Source organism: Nerophis lumbriciformis, linkage group LG10 (assembly GCF_033978685.3).
Source record: "Nerophis lumbriciformis linkage group LG10, RoL_Nlum_v2.1, whole genome shotgun sequence".
Lineage (NCBI taxonomy): Eukaryota > Metazoa > Chordata > Actinopteri > Syngnathiformes > Syngnathidae > Nerophis > Nerophis lumbriciformis.
In genome coordinates, this window is record NC_084557.2 from 52,750,871 (window position 1) to 52,775,691 (window position 24,821).

Here is a 24,821-nt window from a genome sequence, read left to right on the forward strand (position 1 = left end):
CAATAATCATGCTAATATGAAAAATGTAACTTAATAAAATGTGGGGATATAAAAGGCATCCGGTGCTATCAGACCGGGCGGAAGCGTAAATTGAGGTCACTCACCACCTGGAGCACCTGTCAGCAGCCACCGTGTTTTTGCTACGGAGCCACTTCATGGAAGGAATCCTCATTTTTGACCGTTTTTGTGGACTCACCATTGGCCTGTGGAGAACCGGGACAAACAGAGACCCTTACCCGGAGAACTTGGGTGCGTTTGTTACAAGTACATTCAACAATAACGTAATAAGGATAACTGCCATAGTTTTAGTTTTAGTTTAGTTTTAGAAATATGACCATATCACACCAACTCTCAAATCCCTTCACTGGCTTCCTGTTCCACTCAGGATTGAATTCAAAGCCTCCCTACTAACCCACCAGTGCCTCCCTCTACCTCAAAGAACTACTCACCCCCAAATCCTCCACACGACACCTCCGCTCCGGACAGACTAACCTCCTCCAACCTCCGAGGACAAAGCTACGAACAACGGGAGGCCGGGCTTTCTGCTCCGCCGCTCCCAGTCTGTGGAACGCTCTCCCTGACCACCTGAGGGCACCACAGACTGTGGATGCTTTTAAAAAAGGCTTAAAAACCCTTCTTTAAAAAAAAAAAAAACGTTTTTTTTTTTTAGATATATGAATACTAGTTTCAGCTATTTGGCTGTTCTAGTGTTAAAGGGGAACATTATCACCAGACCTATGTAAGCGTCAATATATACCTTGATGTTGCAGAAAAAAGACCATATATTTTTTTAACCGATTTCCGAACTCTAAATGGGTGAATTTTGGCGAATTAAACGCCTTTCTAATATTCGCTCTCGGGAAGCAATCCGCCATTTTCTCAAACACCGAGTCAAATCAGCTCTGTTATCTTCCGTTTTTTCGACTGTTTTCCGTACCTTGGAGACATCATGCCTCGTCGGTGTGTTGTCGGAGGGTGTAACAACACCAACAGGGACGGATTCAAGTTGCACCAGTGGCCCAAAGATGCCAAAGTGGCAAGAAATTGGACGTTTGTTCCGCACACTTTACCGACGAAAGCTATGCTACGACAGAGATGGCAAGAATGTGTGGATATCCTGCGACACTCAGAGCAGATGCATTTCCAACCTTAAAGTCAAAGAAATCTGCCGGAGTGTGTGAGCAATTCAGGGACAAAGGACCTCGGTAGCACGGCAAGCAATGGCGGCAGTTTGTTCCCGCAGACGAGCGAGCTAAACCCCCTGGATGTCTCGGCTCACACCGTCCCTTATGCCACCGAAGATGATCAAGAGAAGAATATCCACCCTAGCTTCCCTGGCCTGCTGACATCAACTCCAAAACTGGACAGATCAGCTTTCAGGAAAAGAGCGCGGATGAGGGTATGTCTACAGAATATATTAATTGATGAAAACTGAGCTGTCTGCACTCTCAAAGTGCATGTTGTTGCCAAATGTATTTCATATGCTGTAAACCTAGTTCATAGTTGTTAGTTTCCTTTAATGCCAAACAAACACATACCGATCGTTGGTTAGAAGGCGATCGCCGAATTCGTCCTCGCTGGCTGTCGTGTCGTTTTCGTCGTTTTCGCTTGCATACGGTTCAAACCGATATGGCTCAATAGCTTCAGTTTCTTCTTCAATTTCGTTTTCGCTACCTGCCTCCACACTACAACCATCCGTCTCAATACATGCGTAATCTGTTGAATCCCTTAAGCCGCTGAAATCCGAGTCTGAATCCGAGCTCCTCCACACGCCACCTCCGCTCCGGACAGACTAACCTCCTCCAACCTCCGAGGACAAAGCTACGAACAATGGGAGACCGGGCTTTTCTGCTCCGCCGCTCCCAGTCTGTGGAACGCTCTCCCTGACCACCTGAGGGCACCACAGACTGTGGATGCTTTTAAAAAAGGCTTAAAAACCCTTCTTTTAAAAAAAAAAAAAAGCCTTTTTTTTTAGATGTATGCATACTAGTTTTAGCTATTTGGCTGTTCTACTTTTTATTTATATTTATTTTTTATTATCTTTTTATTTTATTTTTTTTAGACACTGTAGCACTTTGAGGTTGTTTACTCAATGTAAGGTGCTTTTTACAAATAAAATCTATTATTATTATTATTATTATTAGTTTTGGTCAAAATAAGCGACTACCCACCTCTGTCACCGTTACTACTTTTCTTTAAACAGCAAATCCTTTGCCAGAATAAAACCATCGTCAGTGTTTTTGTTCTTTCAAGACTGGTCATAGGATTTTATTTTTTTTTCTAATCAAACAACCTGATTTCTTCAGATCTTCCATGAGCCAAAGAAGGCCAACCAGGTGGAGCAGGTCCTGGGCGAGTTCTCCCGTTGTATCCAGGTAGAACCAACACCGCTGATAAAACACATCTACCTGTACCTGTACCGATCTTCTCCAGGGTTGACTTGTTTTTGTCTTCTCCTCACAGAGGTGTAGTCTGCAAGGCGGCGGCCTGACGGGAGCGTTGCTCTTCTCCGTCGTCGGCGGAAAGATGAGCGAGGGCATTAATTTCTCCGATGACCTGGGCAGGTTCGTTTGTGTTCTAGTTAGAGATGTCCGATAATGGCTTTTTTACCGATATTGTCCAACTCTTAATTACCGATTCCGATATCAAGCGATACCGATATACACAGTGGTGGAATGAACACATTATTATGCCTAATTTTGTTGTGATGCATTAAACAATGTAACAAGGTTTTCCAAAATAAATCAACTCAAGTTATGGGGGAAAAAAATGCCAACATGGCACTGCCATATTTATTATTGAAGTCACAAAGTGCATTATTTTTTTTAACATGCCTCAAAACAGCAGCTTGGAATTTGGGACATGCGCTCCCTGAGAGAGCATGAGGAGGTTGAGGTGGGGGGGGAAGGTAGGAGTTTGCGGGGGGGTGTATATTGTAGCGACCCGGAAGAGTTAGTGCTGCAAGGGTTTCTGGGTATTTGTTCTGTTGTGTTACGGTGTGGATGTTCTCCCGAAATGTGTTTGTCATTCTTGTTTGGTGTGGGTTCACAGTGTGGCGCATATTTGTAACAGTGTTAAACTTGTTTATACGACCTGTATGGCTGTTGACCAAGTATGCATAGCATTCACTTGTGTGTGTGAAAAGCCGTAGATATTATGTGACTGAGCCGGAACGCAAAGGCAGTGCCTTTAAGGTTTATTGGCGCTCTGTACTTCTCCCTACGTCCGTGTACACAGCGGCCTTTTAAAAAAGTCATACATTTTACTTTTTGAAACCGATACCGATAATTTCCGATATCACATTTTAAAGCATTTATCGGCCGATAATATCGGCAGTCTGATATTATCGGACATCTCTAGTTGTAGTGCCTGAACAGGTGGTGTTGTAGGTGACCCTCTTGTCTTGTGTACATGTAACACAGGTGTGTGGTGATGGTGGGAATGCCCTACCCCAACATAAAATCTCCGGAACTGCAGGAAAAAATGTCTTACCTGGACAAACACCTGGTGAGACGCAACGCTGGTTTGTCGTTTTTTTTTTTTTACTTGTGTGTCTTTAAAGGTGACCTATGATATTTTTAATCTACCGGTACATTGAAATCACTTCCTTGTGGTCTAAATCAGTGTTTTCGTGGGATACAGTCTGGTGTGCCGTGGGAGATGATGTCATTTCACCTAATTAGGTTAAAAATATTTTTTGCAAACCAGTACCGTATTTTATATTAGGGATGTCCCGATCCGATAATTTGGATCGGATCGGCCGCCGATATTTGCCAAAAATTGCGTATCGGCAAGGCATGGGAAAATGCCGATCCAGATCCAGTTTAAAAAAAACTCCGGTCCGTGTTTTCCAACGCACCTATTTAAATAATACATTCCACTTTTCTGCTGCTCCGTAATTTCCGTTCCGCATTTTCCAGCACACCTCCAACACATCCACAATTCTCACGCAGTTGCTTTTAGCTGCTGGCATTACACGACAGGCTCTTCTCACTCTTTCCTGTGTCTCCCTCTCACAGACAGCAAGTGCACCTTCTTACACACGTCACATACTGTCACGTCATACGTCACATACTGTTACGTCATACGTCACATACGTATACGTCCGAGGTAGCGGCATGGCTAACGTTAGCTGTGATGCTAGCGCAGCCGCTAAGGTGCGCGCCTGCTCAAGCGTCCTCTGCGCACGGCAAATCTATGCCACGCACAAAATCAAATAAAAAAATAAGCGCATAACAATTTTCGACACACGGACACGACAGAGACAACAGCTTTCGTCATCATTGTTCAAATATTGTGACGTCTGTCGAGACGCTTATCTCCATTCGGTGCCACACGTCCACACCATCAAAATGCTGAGGCAAACATTTCCACATCAACACCGTATGAAAAAATTAGTGATTTTTTTAGTTGTGATTTCCTTCTCTGCACGAAAGTTTAAAAGTAGCATATATTAATGCAGTATGAAGAAGAATGTTTTAATGTAGACATGCAAGCCTTGAAAGAACATTTTGAAAATCAAGACTACATTTCCTGCAAATGGGTGCATTTCTACCCTATATTTTAACTTTAGATTTATTCTCATATCAAACTCTTTTGGCTGTCTTTTTGACACTTACCCTCCACACCCTGGATTATAAATAATGTAAATAATTCAATGTGATTATCTTGTGTGATGACTGTATTATGATGATAGTATATATCTGATAGTATATATCTGTATCATGAATCAATTTAAGTGGACCCCGACTTAAAGAAGTTGAAAAACTTATTGGGGTGTTACCATTTAGTGGTCAATTGTACGGAATATGTACTTCACTGTGCAACCTACTAATAAAAGTCTCAATCAATCAATCAAAACACATAGAATCATCATACTGCTGTGATTATATGCATCAAGTGTTCATTCAAGGCTAAGGCAAAATATCAAGATATTAGAGATGCGCGGTTTGCGGGCACAACCGCGGAGTCCGCGGATTATCCGCGGATCGGGCGGATGAAATTTAAAAAAATTAGATTTTATCCGCGGGTCGGGTCGGGTCGGGCGGTTGAAATTTAAAAAAAATTAGATTTTAAATAGATTCAGGCGGGTGGCAGTTAAACCAATTGGTAAATATATATACATAGTTAAATGTTGTTACCTACATACGAAAAACGAGCAGGCACCTGCAGCATATGCCACAACAGAAGAAAAAAAAAGAAGAGATGGACACTTTTACGGAGCGGAGAAGGCTCCCGACGCCTCGCCGGGGTCCGGGACCGAGGCCCCTTCCCCCGAGAGGGCCCCACCGGGAGCCGTAGCTGAGGCGATCCGCGAGAAGGGCCCGACGCACGTCCAGGGTCACCACCGCGCCCACCGCACCGACACCCCGCCTCGTCCGCCTTCGCCGCGGCCGGCGTCACGCGCAGCAGGTAAGCAGCTTACCTGCCCGCCACCCCTGTTGCCGGGGGCGCATAACAGGGGTCACTCTGCGCGCAGTGCGCTCACGAAAGGGGTGGGGCTCACCCTGGTTGATACAGACAGCAGCTAGGACGGTGGCCATGGAAGTCGGAACCCGCTAAGGAGTGTGTAACAACCCACCTGCCGAATCAACTAGCCCTGAAAATGGATGGCGCTGGAGCGTCGGGCCCATACCCGGCCGTCGCCGGCAGCGAGACGCGCTTGGAGGTGCGCTCAGCGCGGCTCCCATATGATTGCGCACTGGTGTGCGTCTGGGTCGTGACAGCGTGGCACGCGAATGTCTGTGCTGCATTGGATCAGTCTCATTTCTTTAACAGGCAAAAGCTTTATAACCTCACTAATGCCTTGCATCGTCTATATTAGATATATAACAACGGGCGGGCGGATGGCGGGCGGATGGCGGGCGGATGCGGTTCTGATCAAATGTTAGATCGGGTGGATTGCGGATGGTTGACGACTTTCTGATGCGGTTGCGGATGAAATAATTGCCTATCCGCGCATCTCTACAAGATATATATCGTGTATCGCAATATGGCCTTAAAATATCGCAATATTAAAAAAAGGCCATATCGCCCAGCCCTAGTTTCAATGATGCCATTTCTGTTTGTCATGTATAATTTTCTCTATTTTGTGTTTATCCTTGAATAAACAGGTCAGTTTCTTGTTACCAACCATTGTGTATTATTCAAACTCCCCTAATTCAGCTGGCTAGTTGTTATCAAGAGTGCTAAAACCCTTTTCAACATGATTCTGACAACTAAGTAGGCTAAATAACTTGAAACTTTAATACATGCTCGGATAGGCCAGTATCGGTCAGTATCGGTATCGGTGGGTATCGGTATCGGATCAGAAATGCAAAAACAATATCGGTATCGGATCGGAAGTGCAAAAACCTGGATCGGGACATCCCTATTTTATATAAGTGGCAGTTTTTTTCATAGTTTGGCCGGGGGTGCGACTTATACTCAGGAGCGACTTATGTGTGAAATGATGAACACATTAGCGTACAATATCAAATAATATTATTGATCTCATTGACGTAAGAGACTAGACGTATAAGATTTCATGGGATTTAGCGATTAGGAGTGACAGATTGTTTGGTAAACGTATAGCATGTTCTATATGTTATAGTTATTTGAATGACTCTTTCCATAATATGTTACGTTAACATACCAGTTGGTTATTTATGCCTCATATAACGTACACTTATTCAGCCTGTTGTTCACTATTCTTTATTTATTTTAAATTGCCTTTCAAATGTCTATTCTTGCTGTTGGCTTTTATCAAATACATTTCCCCAAAAAATGCGACTTATACTCTAGTGCGACTTATATGTTTTTTTTCCTTCTTTATTATGCATTTTCGGCCGGTGCGACTTATACTCCGAAAAATACAGTACCGTATTTTCCGCACCATAAGCCGCCCTGGGTTATAAGCCGCGCCTTCAATGAACGGCATATTTCAAAACTTTGTCCACCTATAAGCCGCCCCGTGTTATAAGCCGCATCTAACTGCGCTAAAGGAATGTCAAAAAAACAGTCGGATAGGTCAGTCAAACTTTAATAATATATTAAAAACCAGCGTGATGTGGGCGCGCATGGAGTCGTATATCAACATGGACGGAGCTGCGTGAAAAAAGCCACCCGGCCTCTTCGCGTAAACTTCCCTTAACCACTCGCTCACCTTTTCTTCATCCATCCATCCCTTCGAGTTAGCTTTTATGATGACGCCGGCTGGAAAGGTCTCTTTTGGCAAGGTCTTCCTTTTGAATATCACCATGGGTGGAAGTTTCTGGCCATTAGCATGGCAAGCTAGAACCACAGTGAAGGATGACTTCTCATTCCCTGTGGTGCGAATATTCACCGTACGTGCTCCCGTTGTATCCACAGTGCGGTTCACAGGAATATCAAAAGTCAGTGGAACCTCGTCCATGTTGATAATGTTCTCTGGCCGGATCTTTTTTTCAGCTATCTTGTTTTTACAATATGCACGGAAAGTAGCCAGCTTTTCTTGAAAGTCTTTAGGCAGTTGCTGTGAAATAGTAATCCGTGTGCGGATGGAGAGATTGCGTCTTTTCATGAACCGGAAACCTGTCGCTTAGTAGGAGCCATTTTGTGGTCTTTACAGATGTAAACACACAAAGGAAATGAAACGTAATATCCGCGCGCTTCTTCTTCTTCTACGGGGGCGGGTGGTTGCTTACAGTAGAAGAAGAAGCGCTTCCTGTTCTATGGGGGCGGGTGCTTACCTTGGCGGTTGCTTGCGTAGAAGAAGAAGCACTTCCTCTTCTACGGGGAAAAAAGATGGCGGCTGTTTACCGTAGTTGCGAGACCGAAATTTTATGAAAATGAATCTTAATATTAATCCATATATAAAGCGCACCGGGTTATAAGCCGCACTGTCAGCTTTTGAGTAAATTTTTGGTTTTTAGGTGCGGCTAATAGTGCGGAAAATACGGTAATTATAATCCGCAAATAATGTGCCGTTGTTGAGTGTCGGTGCTGTCTAGAGCTTCAGCGAAATGTCTTTTTCTTCTGCGTCCGCTCAGCAGCACCTCCAACTCCAACTACTTGTCTCATCACGGCTGCTGCTAATAAAGGCGACACACTGCAAAAAGTGAAATCTAAGTAAGATGAAATATGTCAAATAAGGGTGATATTTGCTTATTTTCTGTCTGATAAGATAATTCTTCTCACTAAGCAGATTTTATGTTAGAGTGTTTTACTTGTTTTAAGTGTTTTGGTCCTAAATGATCTCAGTAAGATATTACAGCTTGTTGCTGAGATTTGATGACCTATATTGAGTAAAACATGCTTGAAACTAGAATATCAAGTGTTGCAAAGCTGTGTCATCAACACTCACAAGTATAAAACTACTTTTTTAACGTCATCATTTCTTATTTCAAGCATGAAAAAAAAAAGAATCATGATGCCGAGCGCATATCATTATGTCAAGATAATGGCACTAGCATTTACTTCATTTATGAATATTTTTCAACATATTGAGCAAAAAGGTCTCTTTTTTTTTCTACCAAGAAAAGTGCACTTGTTATTAGTGAGAATATACTTATTTTAAGCTATTTTTGGGTTCATTGAGGTTAGCTAATTAGGGCCCGCATGGCCCATTGTAAAAGGAATCCCAACGGGAGTCCTTATGCAATGGGACATAAGGACCTATTGTTTTTCTAAGGTTTTATTATTATCCCGCCGCCTCTTTGAGCACTAATTTGACCCACTTAACATGCTTCAAAACTCACCATATTTGACCCACACATCAGGACCTGCGAAAATTGTCTTTTAATGAAAAACCGAACCCCAAAACTCAAAGTTGCGCTCTAGCGCCACCTAGGAAAAAACCTGCTTGTAACTCTTCTCTATGTAGGTCTGACTTAGACCTACATTTCATAAGAGTACATCCTTGGGCAGAAATCAACAGGAAGTTGGCAATTCCCCCTTCAAGACAAAAATGTGCTAAAAACAGTCACTTTTGCCTCTTTGAGCTGTAATTGGACCCCCTTAAAATGCTTCAAAACTCACCGAACTGAACACACACATCAGGACTGGCAAAAATTGCGATCTAATAAAAAAACCTAAACCCAAATCTAAAAATTGCGCTCTAGCGCAATTTTTGAATAAAACGCAGAAAAAACTGCTCCTCGGGAGAAAAAAATGACAAAACTGCCTGTAACTCCCACTGGGAGGGTCGGAGAGACATTAAACAAAAACCTCTATGTTGGTCTCACTTAGACCTACATTTCATAAATTGACAACCCCCAGCAAAAATCAACAGGAAGTTTGCTATTCCCCCTTCAAAACAAAATTTTTGTAAAAACCGGTCACCTTTCTTCAAACATTATCTCCTCTGAGCGCGTTTGTTGTTTCGGCTTCAAACTAACACAGGAGAGAGATTGAACCCTTCTGATTAAAAGTTGGCGAAAGAGTATTGATACCTGCTCCGGTTTTGATTTTATGACCCTTCAAATAACCGCTGCGCTGATGCTGCTGCGCTGATGTTTTTTCAAGATGGCTGCTTAAAAGCAGGAAGCACCAGCGTGCCCACACAATGCAGACTAGGTAGGTACACTAGACAAAAGTCTTGGGACTCTTCAGACTACCACTGGACAAAAGTATTGGGACACTTAGGACAAAAAATGGACAAAAGTATTGGGACACTTACGACTAACACTGGACAAAAGTATTGGGACACTAAGGACTAACAATGGACAAAAGTATTGGGGCACTTACACTAGACAAAAGTATTATGGCCCCTTATGACGAAAACTGGACAAAAGTATAGGGACACTTGGGACTAGTACCTGCCAAATATGCGGGCCCTTTGGAAAGTCTTGACAAGCCAAACCTTCTTGTTCTATTGGCAGATCATTTTGCTTACTTCAAATAAAATACAACTCTTTTTTTTTTTTTCTTGTTTTTGAGCACTGACTTTTTGCAGTGCAGGTGATTAGATAACAAGGCCCACCTGGGCCATCTACGCACCTGTCGCTTTCTTCGAGGCCGGTCCTGGCGCAACCCGTTCCGCGGCAGGCCCGCAGGCCACGCCCCCCCCTCCACAAATACTTTATCCTAACTTTTTTTTGTTTCCTCATAGTCTCTCAGACAGAGGGAGAAGTTCCTCCCCTCTGTCTGAGAGCTTTACTAAATGTCCAAATAAGTACATCCACCTTGCTGTGACATCACAATCTAGCCAGACCTAAAAAAAAAAATTAAAAAAAAAGGCATCCTAAACTGTAGTGATGGGTTGATGAGGCGTCATGAAGCGTTTCGACACATTGCAAAACTGTATTGATACTGTGTCACTAAATACTGACATCTGCTGGACATTAAAAATCCCTACAGGCAACCTATGGACCGACTCAACTGACACTGATTTGATGCCCTAGTACAGGGGTCACCAACCTTTTTGAAACCAAAAACTACTTCTTGGGTACTGATTAATGCGAAGGGCTACCAGTTTGATACACACCTAAATAAATAAATATATTGTCATTTGTAAGTTACACGTAAGTGTGATTTAAACAAGAATAGCTAAATAAATACATTTTTGTATATATAAAAAAATGGGTATTTCTGTCTGTCATTCCGTCATACATTTTTTTTCCTTTTACAGAAGGTTTTTTGTAGAGAATAAATGATGAAAAAAACACTTAATTGAACGGTTTAAAAGAGGAGAAAACACGAAAAAATTTAAAATAAAATTTTGAAACATAGTTTATCTTCAATTTCGACTCTTTAAAATTCAAAATTCAACCGACAAAAAAGAAGAGAAAAACTAGCTCATTTGATGCTTTTTGAAAAAATTAAAAAAATAATTTATGGAACATCATTAGTAATTTTTCCTGATTAAGATACATTTTAGAATTTTGATGACATGTTTTAAATTGGTTAAAATCCAATCTGCACTTTGTTAGAATATTTAACAAATTGGACCAAGCTATATTTCTAACAAAGACAAATCAGTATTTCTTCTAGATTTTCCAGAACAAAAATTTTAAAAAGAAATTCAAAATACTTTGAAATAAGATTTAAATTTGATTCTACAGATTTTCTAGATTTGCCAGAATAATTGTTTTGAATTTTAATCATAGTAAGTTTGAAGAAATATTTCACAAATATTCTTCGTCGAAAAACCAGAAGCTAAAATATTTATTATTCTTTACAATAATAATAAAAAATTGTTTTACTTGAACATTGATTTAAATTGTCAGGAAAGAAGAGGAAGAAATATAAAAGGTAAAAAGGTATATTTGTTTAAAAATCCTAAAATCATTTTTAAGGTTGTATTTTTTCTCTAAAATTGTATTTCTAAAAGTAATAAGAAGCAAAGTAAAAAATAAATGAATTTATTTAAACAAGTGAAGACCCATCCATCCATCCATTTTCTACCGCTTATTCCAAGTGAAGACCAAGTCTTTAAAATATTTTCTTGGATTTTCAAATTCTATTTGAGTTTTGTCTCTTTTAGAATTAAAAATGTCGAGCAAAGCGAGACCAGCTTGCTAGTAAATAAATACAATTTAAAAAATAGAGGCAGCTCACTGGTAAGTGCTGCTCTTTGAGCTATTTTTAGAACAGGCCAGCGGGCGACTGATCTGGTCCTTACGGGCTACCTGGTGACCGCGGGCACCGCGTTGGTGACCCCTGCCCTAGTATATACAATAATATAAACCAAGTCATTGTATTTCATTTAGGATTATTTCATATCTTCATTTAAATAAAAATATATTTGTATCTTTTTTAGATACAGTCAATAAATAATGTGAACATGTATCATAACATGGAAATCTAAGAGAACGTGTTGTGGATGATTGTGGACTGGGAATTGTTTTAATGTAATTTTTTTACACATTTTTATTTAAAAAAAAAAAAGAAAAATTCCGACGTATTACATTTTAGACGATTTCTCTTCTTAGTTATTATTTCTCCGGCTGTAGAAAAGAGCCGCTCACAGGGCACAGAGGAGGCGTCAGTGCGACACAGTTGGCGTATCGGTCACGTGACCAAAACAGCTCATGATCGGTCACGTGACTTTCTAAAAGCGGTACGCGCACCGACACAGGGTTTTGCTCTATGAGCTCGACGCATGCGCCGATGCATCGGTGTTGCCGGACCCATCACTACTAAACTGCATGCGACCTCACAAACCGTATAATTTGACACTTTGGCATTGTTCAACACAAGTATTCCAACAAGTCAGAAAAGACGACATGATTCATAGGTCACTCTTTTTGTTGCAGCCCCACAGCGGAGGGAGGAGCCCTGGCCAAGCATTAATAGAAAACCTCTGCATGAAGGCTGTCAATCAATCAATCGGTATTCTAGACGTCTGTCACTACTGTGTGGATCCAATGGTCGTTCCAGTCCAAGTGAGTTTGCTTTACCTGTCCCAAAGGTCGAGCCATCCGTCACCGTGGCGACTACTCCTCCATAGTGCTGTGCGACAGGCGATACTCTCGCCCCGCCACGCTCTCCAAACTTCCGGCGTGGATCAGAACCCGCACCAGCACGCACCAAAGCTTCGGGCCCGCCTTCGCCGCCTTACGCAAGGTGAGGAGCGCCAACCCTTGTGTGGTGTTCGGGTCCGTGGGACCCGTTTTCATTTTTCCCCAACTTTTTTTATTGGCATTTTCAAATAGACAGAAAAAAGTGCAAGTCAAAACAGTACAATTTTAAAGTCAGTAAATGATTCACACCCTTTCCCTTAAAACCCAAACCACCCACCCACCCTCCCACCCCGCTCAGGTCCCACTAACGAGGGACAAATGGCACAATTATGTAACAAGTAAGATGACAAAGACAGACACATTCTCACACACACACACACATACGAGGCCAGAGACAGACAGATATATATTAAAAAAAAATATATATATAATAATAAAATATATATATAATAATAAAATAAAATAAAAATTGATAATAATAATAATAATATATAATAAAATAAAAAATAGAATAAAATAATACTAATAAATAAAAGGGAGATTATTCTTCATTTTTTATTAAAAGGAAAACAATTAATTAATTTTTCAAACTGAGACTCACTGACTTTGGCTCATTTTCTGTGAAGAACATATATCAGAATACATATTTAATGACCACACACCATACACCCCCCTATTACATATAAGATGGCTTATAGAAGTGTGGAAATTGATGTTCTGTGTAACACACACACACACACACACACACCTAATCATACAACTGTTGCAAATGTTAAAAATAGTGTGATATTTTGTATAAAAAAAAGTATTACACTTTAATTTTTATTAAAAATACATATTTGAGGGTACAGTATATATAAAAAATATACATTAAAAAAATGTGTTAAATTCTTATCATGTCAGTTACCACACCTGAGGATTTTATTATTAATTAGACCATTAATATTATTATTAATATGGGAATATTAGTATTAATATGGGAAAAGAATAAGCATAGTCAAGTGACTATTTTGTCTCACCCACACACACACACACACACACACACACACACACACACACACACACACCTAATCATACAACTTTTGCAAATGTTAAAAATAGTGTGATCTTTTAAATGAAAAAAAGTATTACACTTTAATTTTTATTAAAAATACATATTTGAGGGTACAGTATATATAAAAAATATACATTAAAAAATGTGTTAAATTCTTATGTCAGTTACCACACCTGGGGATTTTATTACTAATTAGACGTATTAATATGGGAAAATAATAAGCATAGTCAAGTGACTATTTTGTCTCACCCGCGCGCACACACACACATACACACACACACACACACACACACACACACACACACACACACACACACACACACACACACACACACACACACACACACACACACGCACACAAATATAACTGTATAATGATAATTGTATATGCTACATCAAGTGTGCATTGTGAAATTAATACATACACAAACACACACATACAACTTTTGCAAATGTTAAAAATAGTGTGATATTTTAAATGAAAAAAAAGTATTACACTTTAATTTTTATTAAAAATACATATTTGAGGGTACAGTATATATAAATAATATACATTAAAACATTTGTTAAATTCTTATGTCAGTTACCACACCTGGGGATTTTATTATTAATTAGACCATTAATATTATTATTAATATGGGAATATTAGTATTAATATGGGAAAATAATAAGCATAGTCAAGGGACTATTTTGTCTCACACACACACACACACACACACACACACACACACACACACACACACACACACACACACACCTAATCATACAACTGTTGCAAATGTTGAAAATAGTGTGATATTTTGTATAAAAAAAAGTATTACACTTTAATTTGTATTAAAAATACATATTTGAGGGTACAGTATATATAAAAAAATATACATTAAAAAAATGTGTTAAATTCTTATCATGTCAGTTACCACACCTGAGGATTTTATTATTAATTAGACCATTAATATTATTATTAATATGGGAATATTAGTATTAACATGGGAAAATAATAAGCATAGTCAAGTGACTATTTTGTTTCACACACACACACACACACACACACACACACACACACACACACACGCACCTAATCATACAACTTTTGCAAATGTTAAAAATAGTGTGATCTTTTATATAAAAAAAAGTATTACACTTTAATTTTTATTAGAAATACATATTTGAGGGTACAGTATATATAAAAAAATATACATTAAAAAATGTGTTAAATTCTTATGTCAGTTACCACACCTGAGGATTTTATTATTAATTAGACCATTAATATTATTATTAATATGGGAATATTAGTATTAATATGGGAAAAATAATAAGCATAGTCAAGGGACTATTTTGTCTCACCCACACACACACACACACACACACACACACACACACACACACACACACACACACACACACACACCTAATCATACAACTTTTGCAAATGTTAAAAATAGTGTGATCTTTTAAATGAAAAAAGTATTACACTTTAATTTTTATTAAAAATACATATTTGAGGGTACAGTATATATAAAAAATATACATTAAAACATTTGTTAACTTTTTATGTCAGTTACCACACCTGGGGATTTTATTATTAATTAGACGTATTAATATGGGAAAATAATAAGCATAGTCAAGTGATTATTTTGTCTCACCCGCGCGCGCACACACACACACACACACACACACACACACACACACACACACACACACACAAATATAACTGTATAATGATAATTGTATATGCTACATCTAGTGTGCATTGTGAAATTAATACATACACAAACACACCTGCATGCACACACACACACACACACACACACACACAGCAGGCCTAGACAGGAGGAGGACAGAGTGTAGGCACACAGAACATCAGAGGGTCAAATGTGCGAGAAAATGAGAGCAGACAGTGTTGACAAACAATATTGCAACCTTGTGTGGGAACCGCAGGTGCAGAAACACAAAAGAAGAATCCCTGTGGGATGCAGAGAAATTTTCCGCGCAACGTTCATATTGTTGTTACTCAGCCAGCGTTTGTGGGTCTGATGGACCCGTGGCATTTTGTGGCTTTTAATGCCTCACAATCAAACACTTTTATGTTCAAATACTGAACACATGTTTATTGGGATAAGGTAAACATCTGTTTAGTATTTTAATAGGGGTGTAACGGTACGTGTATTTGTATTGAACCGTTTCGGTATGGGGGGTTCCGGTTCGGTTCGGAGGTGTACCGAACGAGTTTCCACACGGACATATTAAGTAGCGTAACGCACGTTGTGTAAACAATGCACACCGAGGCACAACACACGGCATGCTAGCAGCCAGGGGCACCGAAAAGGGGGGGTAAAGGAGACGGATTCTAGGGGCCCATGATGGAGGGGGGCCCAGAGAGGCCCCTAATGATGATGAAATTATAATACAGAAAAAACAATGACAGTGTTACCTGACTGCCTCCTAGCCAGGGATACGGTGAAGACCTCAACGGCGGAGCAGGCGAAAGACGGTAGATTTAAGAACTACCACAACGGCTGCAATGGCGGAAGAAGGCTGCAGCAGAAAAGGGTCCACAGTCGTCTTAGACTCCATGCCACTGGACCCTGGCCCGATTCTGTCAAGGATCATGTGGTGACTGTCTGTGCACCAGTCTCCCCACGTTAAACTAAGTCACGCACAGGCATCCTCCATAAAGGGATACACCCCTACCAGGAGGATCGTCATCAGGGGCGCCGAAAAGGGGGGGTAAAGGAGACGGATTCTAGGGGCCCATGATGGAGGGGGGCCCAGAGAGGCCCCTTATGATGATGAAATTATAATACAGAAAAAATAATGACAGTGTTGGGGGCCCTGTAAAGATGCTTTTCATGGGGCCCAAAATCCCTAGCGGCGCCCCTGCTAGCAGCTAACGGGCTAGGATAGACTGACCATACGTCCTCTTTTCACCGGACATGTCCTCTTTTGCTGAGCTGTCAGGGCGGAGTTTCTTAAATGCCTCAAATGTCTGGCATTTTGAGTTAGGGTTGCGTGTATTTTCAATGTACGTTCAGGGTTAAGAAGGGGTTGAAAACAAAACAAACAGCAGCATTGGTGAGGGAGGGGCAGAGACAGAGAGAGAGAGAGAGAGAGAGTTATGATAAACGCGCATGCGTCGCCAGGCTCTGCTTTTTATTCATAGATTTAATTTTTTATTATCTATAGCAGGGGTGTCAAAAGTGTGCCCCGGAGGCCATTTGCGGCCCACAGCTACCGGTAATGTTTTAAAGGCCCACGGCACATTCTAAAAATACTATTAAAATAAACAAAAAGTGAAATAAAAAAGCTTAAAGGTGAAATGTAATTTAGAAAAAGTTGCAATGTTGACTAATAAAACAAAGCTGTTTTTTTTTTTCTTTCAAACTGTCATTGCTCAAAACATAATATAGAATCAAAATCAATGTTATTATCATACCTGCCAACTACTCCGGTTTTCCCGTAATTCGTACGGTTTTCATCAACCTATTCCGGGTTACGGTTGCAGTGATAAAAAATACGTTTTTTCATTCATTAAAAAAAAAAAGGGTGAAAACTACGCGAATTGCACCTTGTGCAGACAAGATTTTTCGATCGGACACGGAGGAATTAGCGATTTAAAAGACCACGTCGGGACAAAAAAACACAAGTCTAATGCCGTTGCTAGCGATACAAGTGGAAAACTTTCAACGTTTTTCGTCGCCCAAACAGATTCTTTGGATGTGATAAATGCCGAAGTTTTATTTACGGAGGCAATAATTGAGCATGGACTTCCAATCGCACTGGCTGATCACATGGGACAGTTAAATGTTTGTAATGCAACCTTTAAAAATCATTACGCGGTGATCGCGGTCCCAAAAATAAACTTTTCTTGCATGATAATGTCCAGAAAAACTCACTTTATATTACTATAGAGTCCTTTTAACGAATGAGTTTGATGGTTTATCACAAACCTTAAATGAAAGAAGTCTTTGTTCTCCTGCACCATGCATGCGCTTTGGCCTTGCTTCGTGTTTGGTGCGCAATCCTGTCGGCTGTATTTCACAGCACGTCTTTGACAACTTGAAGTGGCATAAAACATTTAAAACGAAGGGGTTATAGGAACAATCACTTTCAGTGTTTTATGCCACTTCAAGTAAACTTATCATAAAGTTACCATATCATTTTTGCAGTATGACCAATCTGATAGAATAAATTTGGATTTTAGCCACAAAAAGGTATTGACACCAATATTATCTATTGGAATTGTTTAGTACTGTTATACTGTTAAAAGTGTTTATACTATTTATGCTTTCAAGTCCAAGTTGAAGAAATCTTGTTAAATGTTGACAGCATAACTACCAAAATACAGAAGTATGTCCTTAATATTTTTGCAGTGCTATTTCTGTTGAAAAGTTCAAATGATTACATTAGAGATGTGATGTGCCACTTTTCAAGTGTCTGATGGCTTAAATTAATTTTCATTAATTTTTCATATTTTGAATTTTTTGGAAAGGCTTACAAAAAAACTACATTTGAATTGTAATTCCATGCTATTGACAGGACTATTAATTTTAATGAAGTTAGCTTACCATGTTTACAGTATGATAATTGTGATAGAAATGTGAATTTTAGGCACAGAATATTTTTTACAATTGAACAAGGCAGTAGATTATACAAGCTTGGACAGAAAGTTAATAATGACACCAATTTTTTTTTTAATGGAATTGTTTAGTACTGTTTTACCATTTGTTTACTGTAAAAAGTGTTTATACTGTTTATACTTTCAATTAACAAATTGAAGTCTTGTGAAAGGTTGACAGGATAACTGGCATTAACTGTCAAAATAATTTCAAACTATTGAAGTTAGCTTACAGAATAAACATGTCAATCAACCCATATGATTTTTGCTGTAATATTTTTGTTTTGAAAAGTCACTGTGACTGATAGAAAAGTGATGGTTTTAGCAACATTTTAACCTGTCTGAATGCTAATAATCATTTTGCGTCGGGGGGCGAAGCCCTGAACCCTCCACCAGGACTTTGTCCTGGACCTACCGGGGCCCTTGGACCCTGGACCCTGGCTACTAGGTTTTTCTGATTTCAAAAGTTGGCAGGTATGTATTATGAATTATTGACCTATCCAAGGTTCCCATTACTTCACATCAAATATTACACTAAGAAAAATATTTTTGGTGGAAGATTTTGCAAATTTGGTAAATAAATAACCCATAAATGTATATTTTGTTGTTTTCTTACTGTACCGAAAATGAACCGAACCGTGACCTCTAAACCGAGGTATGTACCGAACCGAAATTTTTGTGTACCTTTACACCCCTAACATTTGAACATAAAAGTGTTTGTGAGGCATTAAAAGCCACAAAATGCAACGCTGGCTGAGTAACAACAATATGAACATTCCACAAGAGTTACTGGTAGTGATGGGTTGATGAGGCGTCATGAAGCGTTTCGACACATTGCAAAACTGTATTGATACTGTGTCGATACTGTGTCACTAAATACTGACATCTGCTGGACATTAAAAATCCCTACAGGCAACCTATGGACCGACTCAACTGACACTGATTTGATGCCCTAGTACAGGGGTCACCAACCTTTTTGAAACCAAAAACTACTTCTTGGGTACTGATTAATGCCAAGGGCTACCAGTTTGATACACACTTAAATAAATAAATATATTGTCATTTGTAAGTTACACGTAAGTGTGATTTAAACAAGAATAGCTAAATAAATACATTTATATATATAAAAAAAATGGGTATTTCTGTCTGTCATTCCGTCGTACATTTTTTTTTCCTTTTACGGAAGGTTTTTTCTAGAGAATAAATGATGAAAAAAACACTTAATTGAACGGTTTAAAAGAGGAGAAAACACGAAAAAAATTAAAATAAAATTTTGAAACATAGTTTATCTTCAATTTCGACTCTTTAAAATTCAAAATTCTACCGACAAAAAGAAGAGAAAAACTAGCTCATTTGAATCTTTTTGAAAAAATAAAAAAAAGAATTTATGGAACATCATTAGTCATTTTTCCTGATTAAGATACATTTTAGAATTTTGATGACATGTTTTAAATTGGTTAAAATCCAATCTGCACTTTGTTAGAATATTTAACAAATTGGACCAAGCTATATTTCTAACAAAGACAAATCAGTATTTCTTCTAGATTTTCCAGAACAAATTTTTTTAAATAAATTCAAAATACTTTGAAATAAGATTTAAATTTGATTCTACAGATTTTCTAGATTTGCCAGAATAATTGTTTTGAATTTTAATCATAGTAAGTTTGAAGAAATATTTCACAAATATTCTTCGTCGAAAAAACAGAAGCTAAAATATTTATTATTCTTTACAATAAAAAAAAAAAAACAATTACCTGAACATTGATTTAAATTGTCAGGAAAGAAGAGGAAGAAATTTAAAAGGTAAAAAGGTATATTTGTTTAAAAATCCTAAAATCATTTTTAAGGTTGTATTTTTTCTCTAAAATTGTATTTCTAAAAGTAATAAGAAGCAAAGTAAAAAAATAAATGAATTTATTTAAACAAGTGAAGACCCATCCATCCATCCATTTTCTACCGCTTATTCCAAGTGAAGACCAAGTCTTTCAAATATTTTCTTGGATTTTCAAATTCTATTTGAGTTTTGTCTCTTTTAGAATTAAAAATGTCGAGCAAAGCGAGACCAGCTTGCTAGTAAATAAATACAATTAAAAAAATAGAGGCAGCTCACTGGTAAGTGCTGCTCTTTGAGCTATTTTTAGAACAGGCCAGCGGGCGACTGATCTGGTCCTTACGGGCTACCTGGTGACCGCGGGCACCGCGTTGGTGACCCCTGCCCTAGTATATACAATAATATAAACCAAGTCATTGTATTTCATTTAGGATTATTTCATATCTTCATTTAAATAAAAATATATTTGTATCTTTTTTAGATACAGTCAATAAATAATGTGAACATGTATCATAACATGGAAATCTAAGAGAACGTGTTGTGGATGATTGTGGACTGGGAATTTTTTTAATATTATTTTTTTACACATTTTTATAAAAAAAAAAAAAGTTTTTCCGACGTATTACATTTTAGACGATTTCTCTTCTTAGTTATTATTTCTCCGGCTGTAGAAAAGAGCCGCTCACAGGGCACAGAGGAGGCGACACAGTTGGCGTATCGGTCACGTGACCAAAACAGCTCATGATCGGTCACGTGACTTTCTAAAAGCGGTACGCGCACCGACACAGGGTTTTGCTCTATGAGCTCGACGCATGCGCCGATGCATCGGTGTTGCCGGACCCATCACTAGTTAATGGTCTTTCATTGTGGACTCTGACGACGTCATCCGTTGTTTTCCCTCTTGCAGTTCTTTGTGGAGAAGAAGCAGCTGCAAATGTGACGAGATCGGATATTCTACAACCCGCTGGCGGATTTACCAGCAATGAGAATATGTTCTGTTTATCAATGATGTTGAAGACGTTAGTGAGGTCAAACCAGACACGTCCCAGTACTTTTGTCCGTAGAGTGTCTCGGACAAGTTACATTTTCTAACGCCGCTTGTTGAAATGAATGATCGCAGAGACAAAAGTGTTACGTAATGCAAGGTTCATTGAAGAGAATAACGATTCACTGCCATTTTACAATCAAGTGCTACTTAATACTTCTTAGTCGGGTACATTCACCAGCACGGCGTTATCAAAAACTTCTCATTTTTATTGTCAGTGCATGAAAATGGTTGGCTGACCGCAGCCTCACACCTCCCAGTCGTCGTCGTCTGTTGCGGCGTGAGGGGCGGGCAGTGGCGGGATGACGTCGGACATCCTGGCGAAGGCACCGCCGCCGGCTCCGCCGGGAGCGTCCGTTGACTCACCGCCTGTGGGAACCTTGCCAGAAATACCTAAAAAAAAAAAAAGCCATAAAACATCCTTAACCTTGTGCACTTCTCCTTGACATCCATGCAGCATCTGAGCGCCGTTTATTATTGATTACCTTTCCTGCGCATGGCCAACTTGTTGAAAAGATCTGACATGAAGTCGCTGCCGCTTGACGCTGCTCCGGCTGCTGTGACATCACAAATAATAATAATAAGCACGGTTTATTTCACAGCTTTTTCTACCCAACAAAAGGGAATGTGTTGTTTTGCCAGAGGATAAATAAAATGTTGTCATCCACATTTTACATTTTGTATTACCGTATTTTCCGCACTATAAGGCGCACCTAAAAACCACAAATTTTCTCAAAAGCTGACAGTGCGCCTTATAACCCGGTGCGCTTTATATATGGATTAATATTAAGATTCATTTTCATAAAGTTTCGGTCTCGCAACTACGGTAAACAGCCGCCATCTTTTTTCCCCGTAGAAGAGGAAGTGCTTCTTCTTCTACGCAAGCAACCGCCAAGGTAAGCACCCGCCCCCATAGAACAGGAAGCGCTTCTTCTTCTACTGTAAGCAACCACCCGCCCGCGTAGAAGAAGAAGAAGCGCGCGGATATTACGTTTCATTTCCTTTGTGTGTTTACATCTGTAAAGACCACAAAATAGCTCCTACTAAGCGACAGGTTTCCGGTTCATGAAAAGACGCAATCTCTCCATCCGCACACGGACTACTATTTCACAGCAACTGCCTAAAGACTTTCAAGAAAAGCTGGCTACTTTCCGTGCATATTGTAAAAACAAGATAGCTGAAAAAAAGATCCGGCCAGAGAACATTATCAACATGGACGAGGTTCCACTGACTTTTGATATTCCTGTGAACCGCACTGTGGATACAACGGGAGCACGTACGGTGAATATTCGCACCACAGGGAATGAGAAGTCATCCTTCACTGTGGTTCTAGCTTGCCATGCTAATGGCCAGAAACTTCCACCCATGGTGATATTCAAAAGGAAGACCTTGCCAAAAGAGACCTTTCCAGCCGGCGTCATCATAAAAGCTAACTCGAAGGGATGGATGGATGAAGAAAAGATGAGCGAGTGGTTAAGGGAAGTTTACGCGAAGAGGCCGGGTGGCTTTTTTCACGCAGCTCCGTCCATGTTGATATACGACTCCATGCGCGCCCACATCACGCTGGTTTTTAATATATTATTAAAGTTTGACTGACCTATCTGACTGTTTTTTTGACATTCCTTTAGCGCAGTTAGATGCGGCTTACAACACGGGGCGGCTTATAGGTGGACAAAGTTTTGAAATATGCCGTTCATTGAAGGCGCGGCTTATAACCCAGGGCGCCTTATGGTGCGGAAAATACGGTAAATGTTTGTTTTCATCTGCATCTTGGATTTCCATATGCATTTATTTCAAATGTGTTTTTTTTATTATCATTATTTGAGTAACTTTGACAAAAAAGAAAGCATTTTGTGTTTTATAATAACAATGAAAATAATAAATTTTATTTAGAAGTGCTTGACGAAAAACACTTTACAATAAGTAATGAAAATAATTAAAAACAATATATATATATATATACATACACACATATATATATATATATAATAGACATATGTACATATTAGTGATGGGTTGATGAGGCGTCATGAAGCGTTTTGACACATTGCAAAACTGTATTGATACTGTGTCGATACTGTGTCACTAAATACTGACATCTGCTGGACATTAAAAATCCCTACAGGCAACCTATGGACCGACTCAACTGACACTGATTTGATGCCCTAGTACAGGGGTCACCAACCTTTTTGAAACCAAAAACTACTTCTTGGGTACTGATTAATGCGAAGGGCTACCAGTTTGATACACACTTAAATAAATAAATATATTGTCATTTGTAAGTTACACGTAAGTGTGATTTAAACAAGAATAGCTAAATAAATACATTTATATATATAAAAAAATGGGTATTTCTGTCTGTCATTCCGTCGTACATTTTTTTTTCCTTTTACGGAAGGTTTTTTTGTAGAGAATAAATGATGAAAAAAACACTTAATTGAACGGTTTAAAAGAGGAGAAAACAAGAAAAAATTTAAAATAAAATTTTGAAACATAGTTTCGACTCTTTATAATTCAAAATTCAACCGACAAAAAGAAGAGAAAAACTAGCTTATTTGAATCTTTTTGAAAAAATAAAAAAAAGAATTTATGGAACATCATTAGTAATTTTTCCTGATTAAGATACATTTTAGAATTTTGATGACATGTTTTAAATTGGTTAAAATCCAATCTGCACTTTGTTAGAATATTTAACAAATTGGACCAAGCTATATTTCTAACAAAGACAAATCAGCATTTCTTCTAGATTTTCCAGAACAAAAATTTTAAAAGAAATTCAAAATACTTTGAAATAAGATTTAAATTTGATTCTACAGATTTTCTAGATTTGCCAGAATAATTTTTTTGAATTTTAATCATAGTAAGTTTGAAGAAATATTTCACAAATATTCTTCGTCGAAAAACCAGAAGCTAAAATATTTATTATTCTTTACAATAATAAAACATATTTTTTTACTTGAACATTGATTTAAATTGTCAGGAAAGAAGAGGAAGAAATTTAAAAGGTAAAAAGGTATATTTGTTTAAAAATCCTAAAATCATTTTTAAGGTTGTATTTTTTCTCTAAAATTGTATTTCTAAAAGTAATAAGAAGCAAAGTAAAAAAATAAATGAATTTATTTAAACAAGTGAAGACCCATCCATCCATCCATTTTCTACCGCTTATTCCAAATGAAGACCAAGTCTTTAAAACATTTTCTTGGATTTTCAAATTCTATTTGAGTTTTCAGTGCGACACAGTTGGCGTATCGGTCACGTGACCAAAACAGCTCATGATCGGTCACGTGACTTTCTAAAAGCGGTACGCGCACCGACACAGGGTTTTGCTCTATGAGCTCCACGCATGCGCCGATGCATCGGTGTTGCCGGACCCATCACTATTACATATACTGTATATATACATATACATATATATATATATATATATACATATACTGTATATACATATATATGTGTATATACACACACATATATATATATATATACACACACACACACACACATATATATATATATACACATACATATATACACACATATATATATATATATATATATATATATATATACATACCCTGTTTCCATATGAGTTGGGAAATTGTGTTAGATGTAAATATAAACGGAATACAATGATTTGCAAATCCTTTTCAAGCCATATTCCGTTGAATATGCTACAAAGACAACATAGTTGATGTTCAAACTCATAAACTTTATTTTTTTTTGCAAAGAATAATTAACTTAGAATTTCAAAGTAGTTGGGAAAGGGCATGTTCACCACTGTGTTACATCACCTTTTCTTTTAACAACACTCAATACACGATTGGGAACTGAGGAAAGTAATTGTTGAAGCTTTG

At 38.5% G+C, this 24,821-nt stretch overlaps 2 protein-coding genes across 5 annotated transcripts in view; one reads left to right on the forward strand and one right to left on the reverse strand.

Annotated features, from left to right (window-relative positions):
- The window catches only part of ddx11 (DEAD/H (Asp-Glu-Ala-Asp/His) box helicase 11), a 78,888-nt gene extending 57,874 nt beyond the window's left edge, over window positions 1-21,014 (forward strand). For 2 of the 3 annotated variants that reach the window (XM_061969398.1, XM_061969399.1), the window contains exons 23-28: window positions 2,307-2,375; window positions 2,464-2,564; window positions 3,423-3,523; window positions 12,216-12,291; window positions 12,371-12,525; window positions 20,830-21,014. In XM_061969398.1, coding sequence (XP_061825382.1) covers window positions 2,307-2,375; window positions 2,464-2,564; window positions 3,423-3,523; window positions 12,216-12,291; window positions 12,371-12,525; window positions 20,830-21,014 — 687 coding nt within the window. The remainder of the gene's footprint in view (window positions 1-2,306; window positions 2,376-2,463; window positions 2,565-3,422; window positions 3,524-12,215; window positions 12,292-12,370; window positions 12,526-20,829) is intronic. The other variant, XM_061969400.1, reaches the window with a different exon arrangement.
- A 37-nt stretch (window positions 21,015-21,051) lies between these two features.
- Window positions 21,052-24,821, reverse strand: part of wash1 (WAS protein family homolog 1) — a 47,409-nt gene continuing 43,639 nt past the window's right edge. The window contains exons 10-11 of one of the 2 annotated variants that reach the window (XM_061969402.1): window positions 21,453-21,521; window positions 21,052-21,360 (exon numbers count right to left, since the gene is read on the reverse strand). In XM_061969402.1, the coding sequence (XP_061825386.1) occupies window positions 21,215-21,360; window positions 21,453-21,521 (215 nt within the window). In that variant the 3' untranslated portion in view covers window positions 21,052-21,214. Of the gene's footprint in view, window positions 21,361-21,452; window positions 21,525-24,821 lie in introns of both variants that reach the window. The other variant, XM_061969401.1, reaches the window with a different exon arrangement.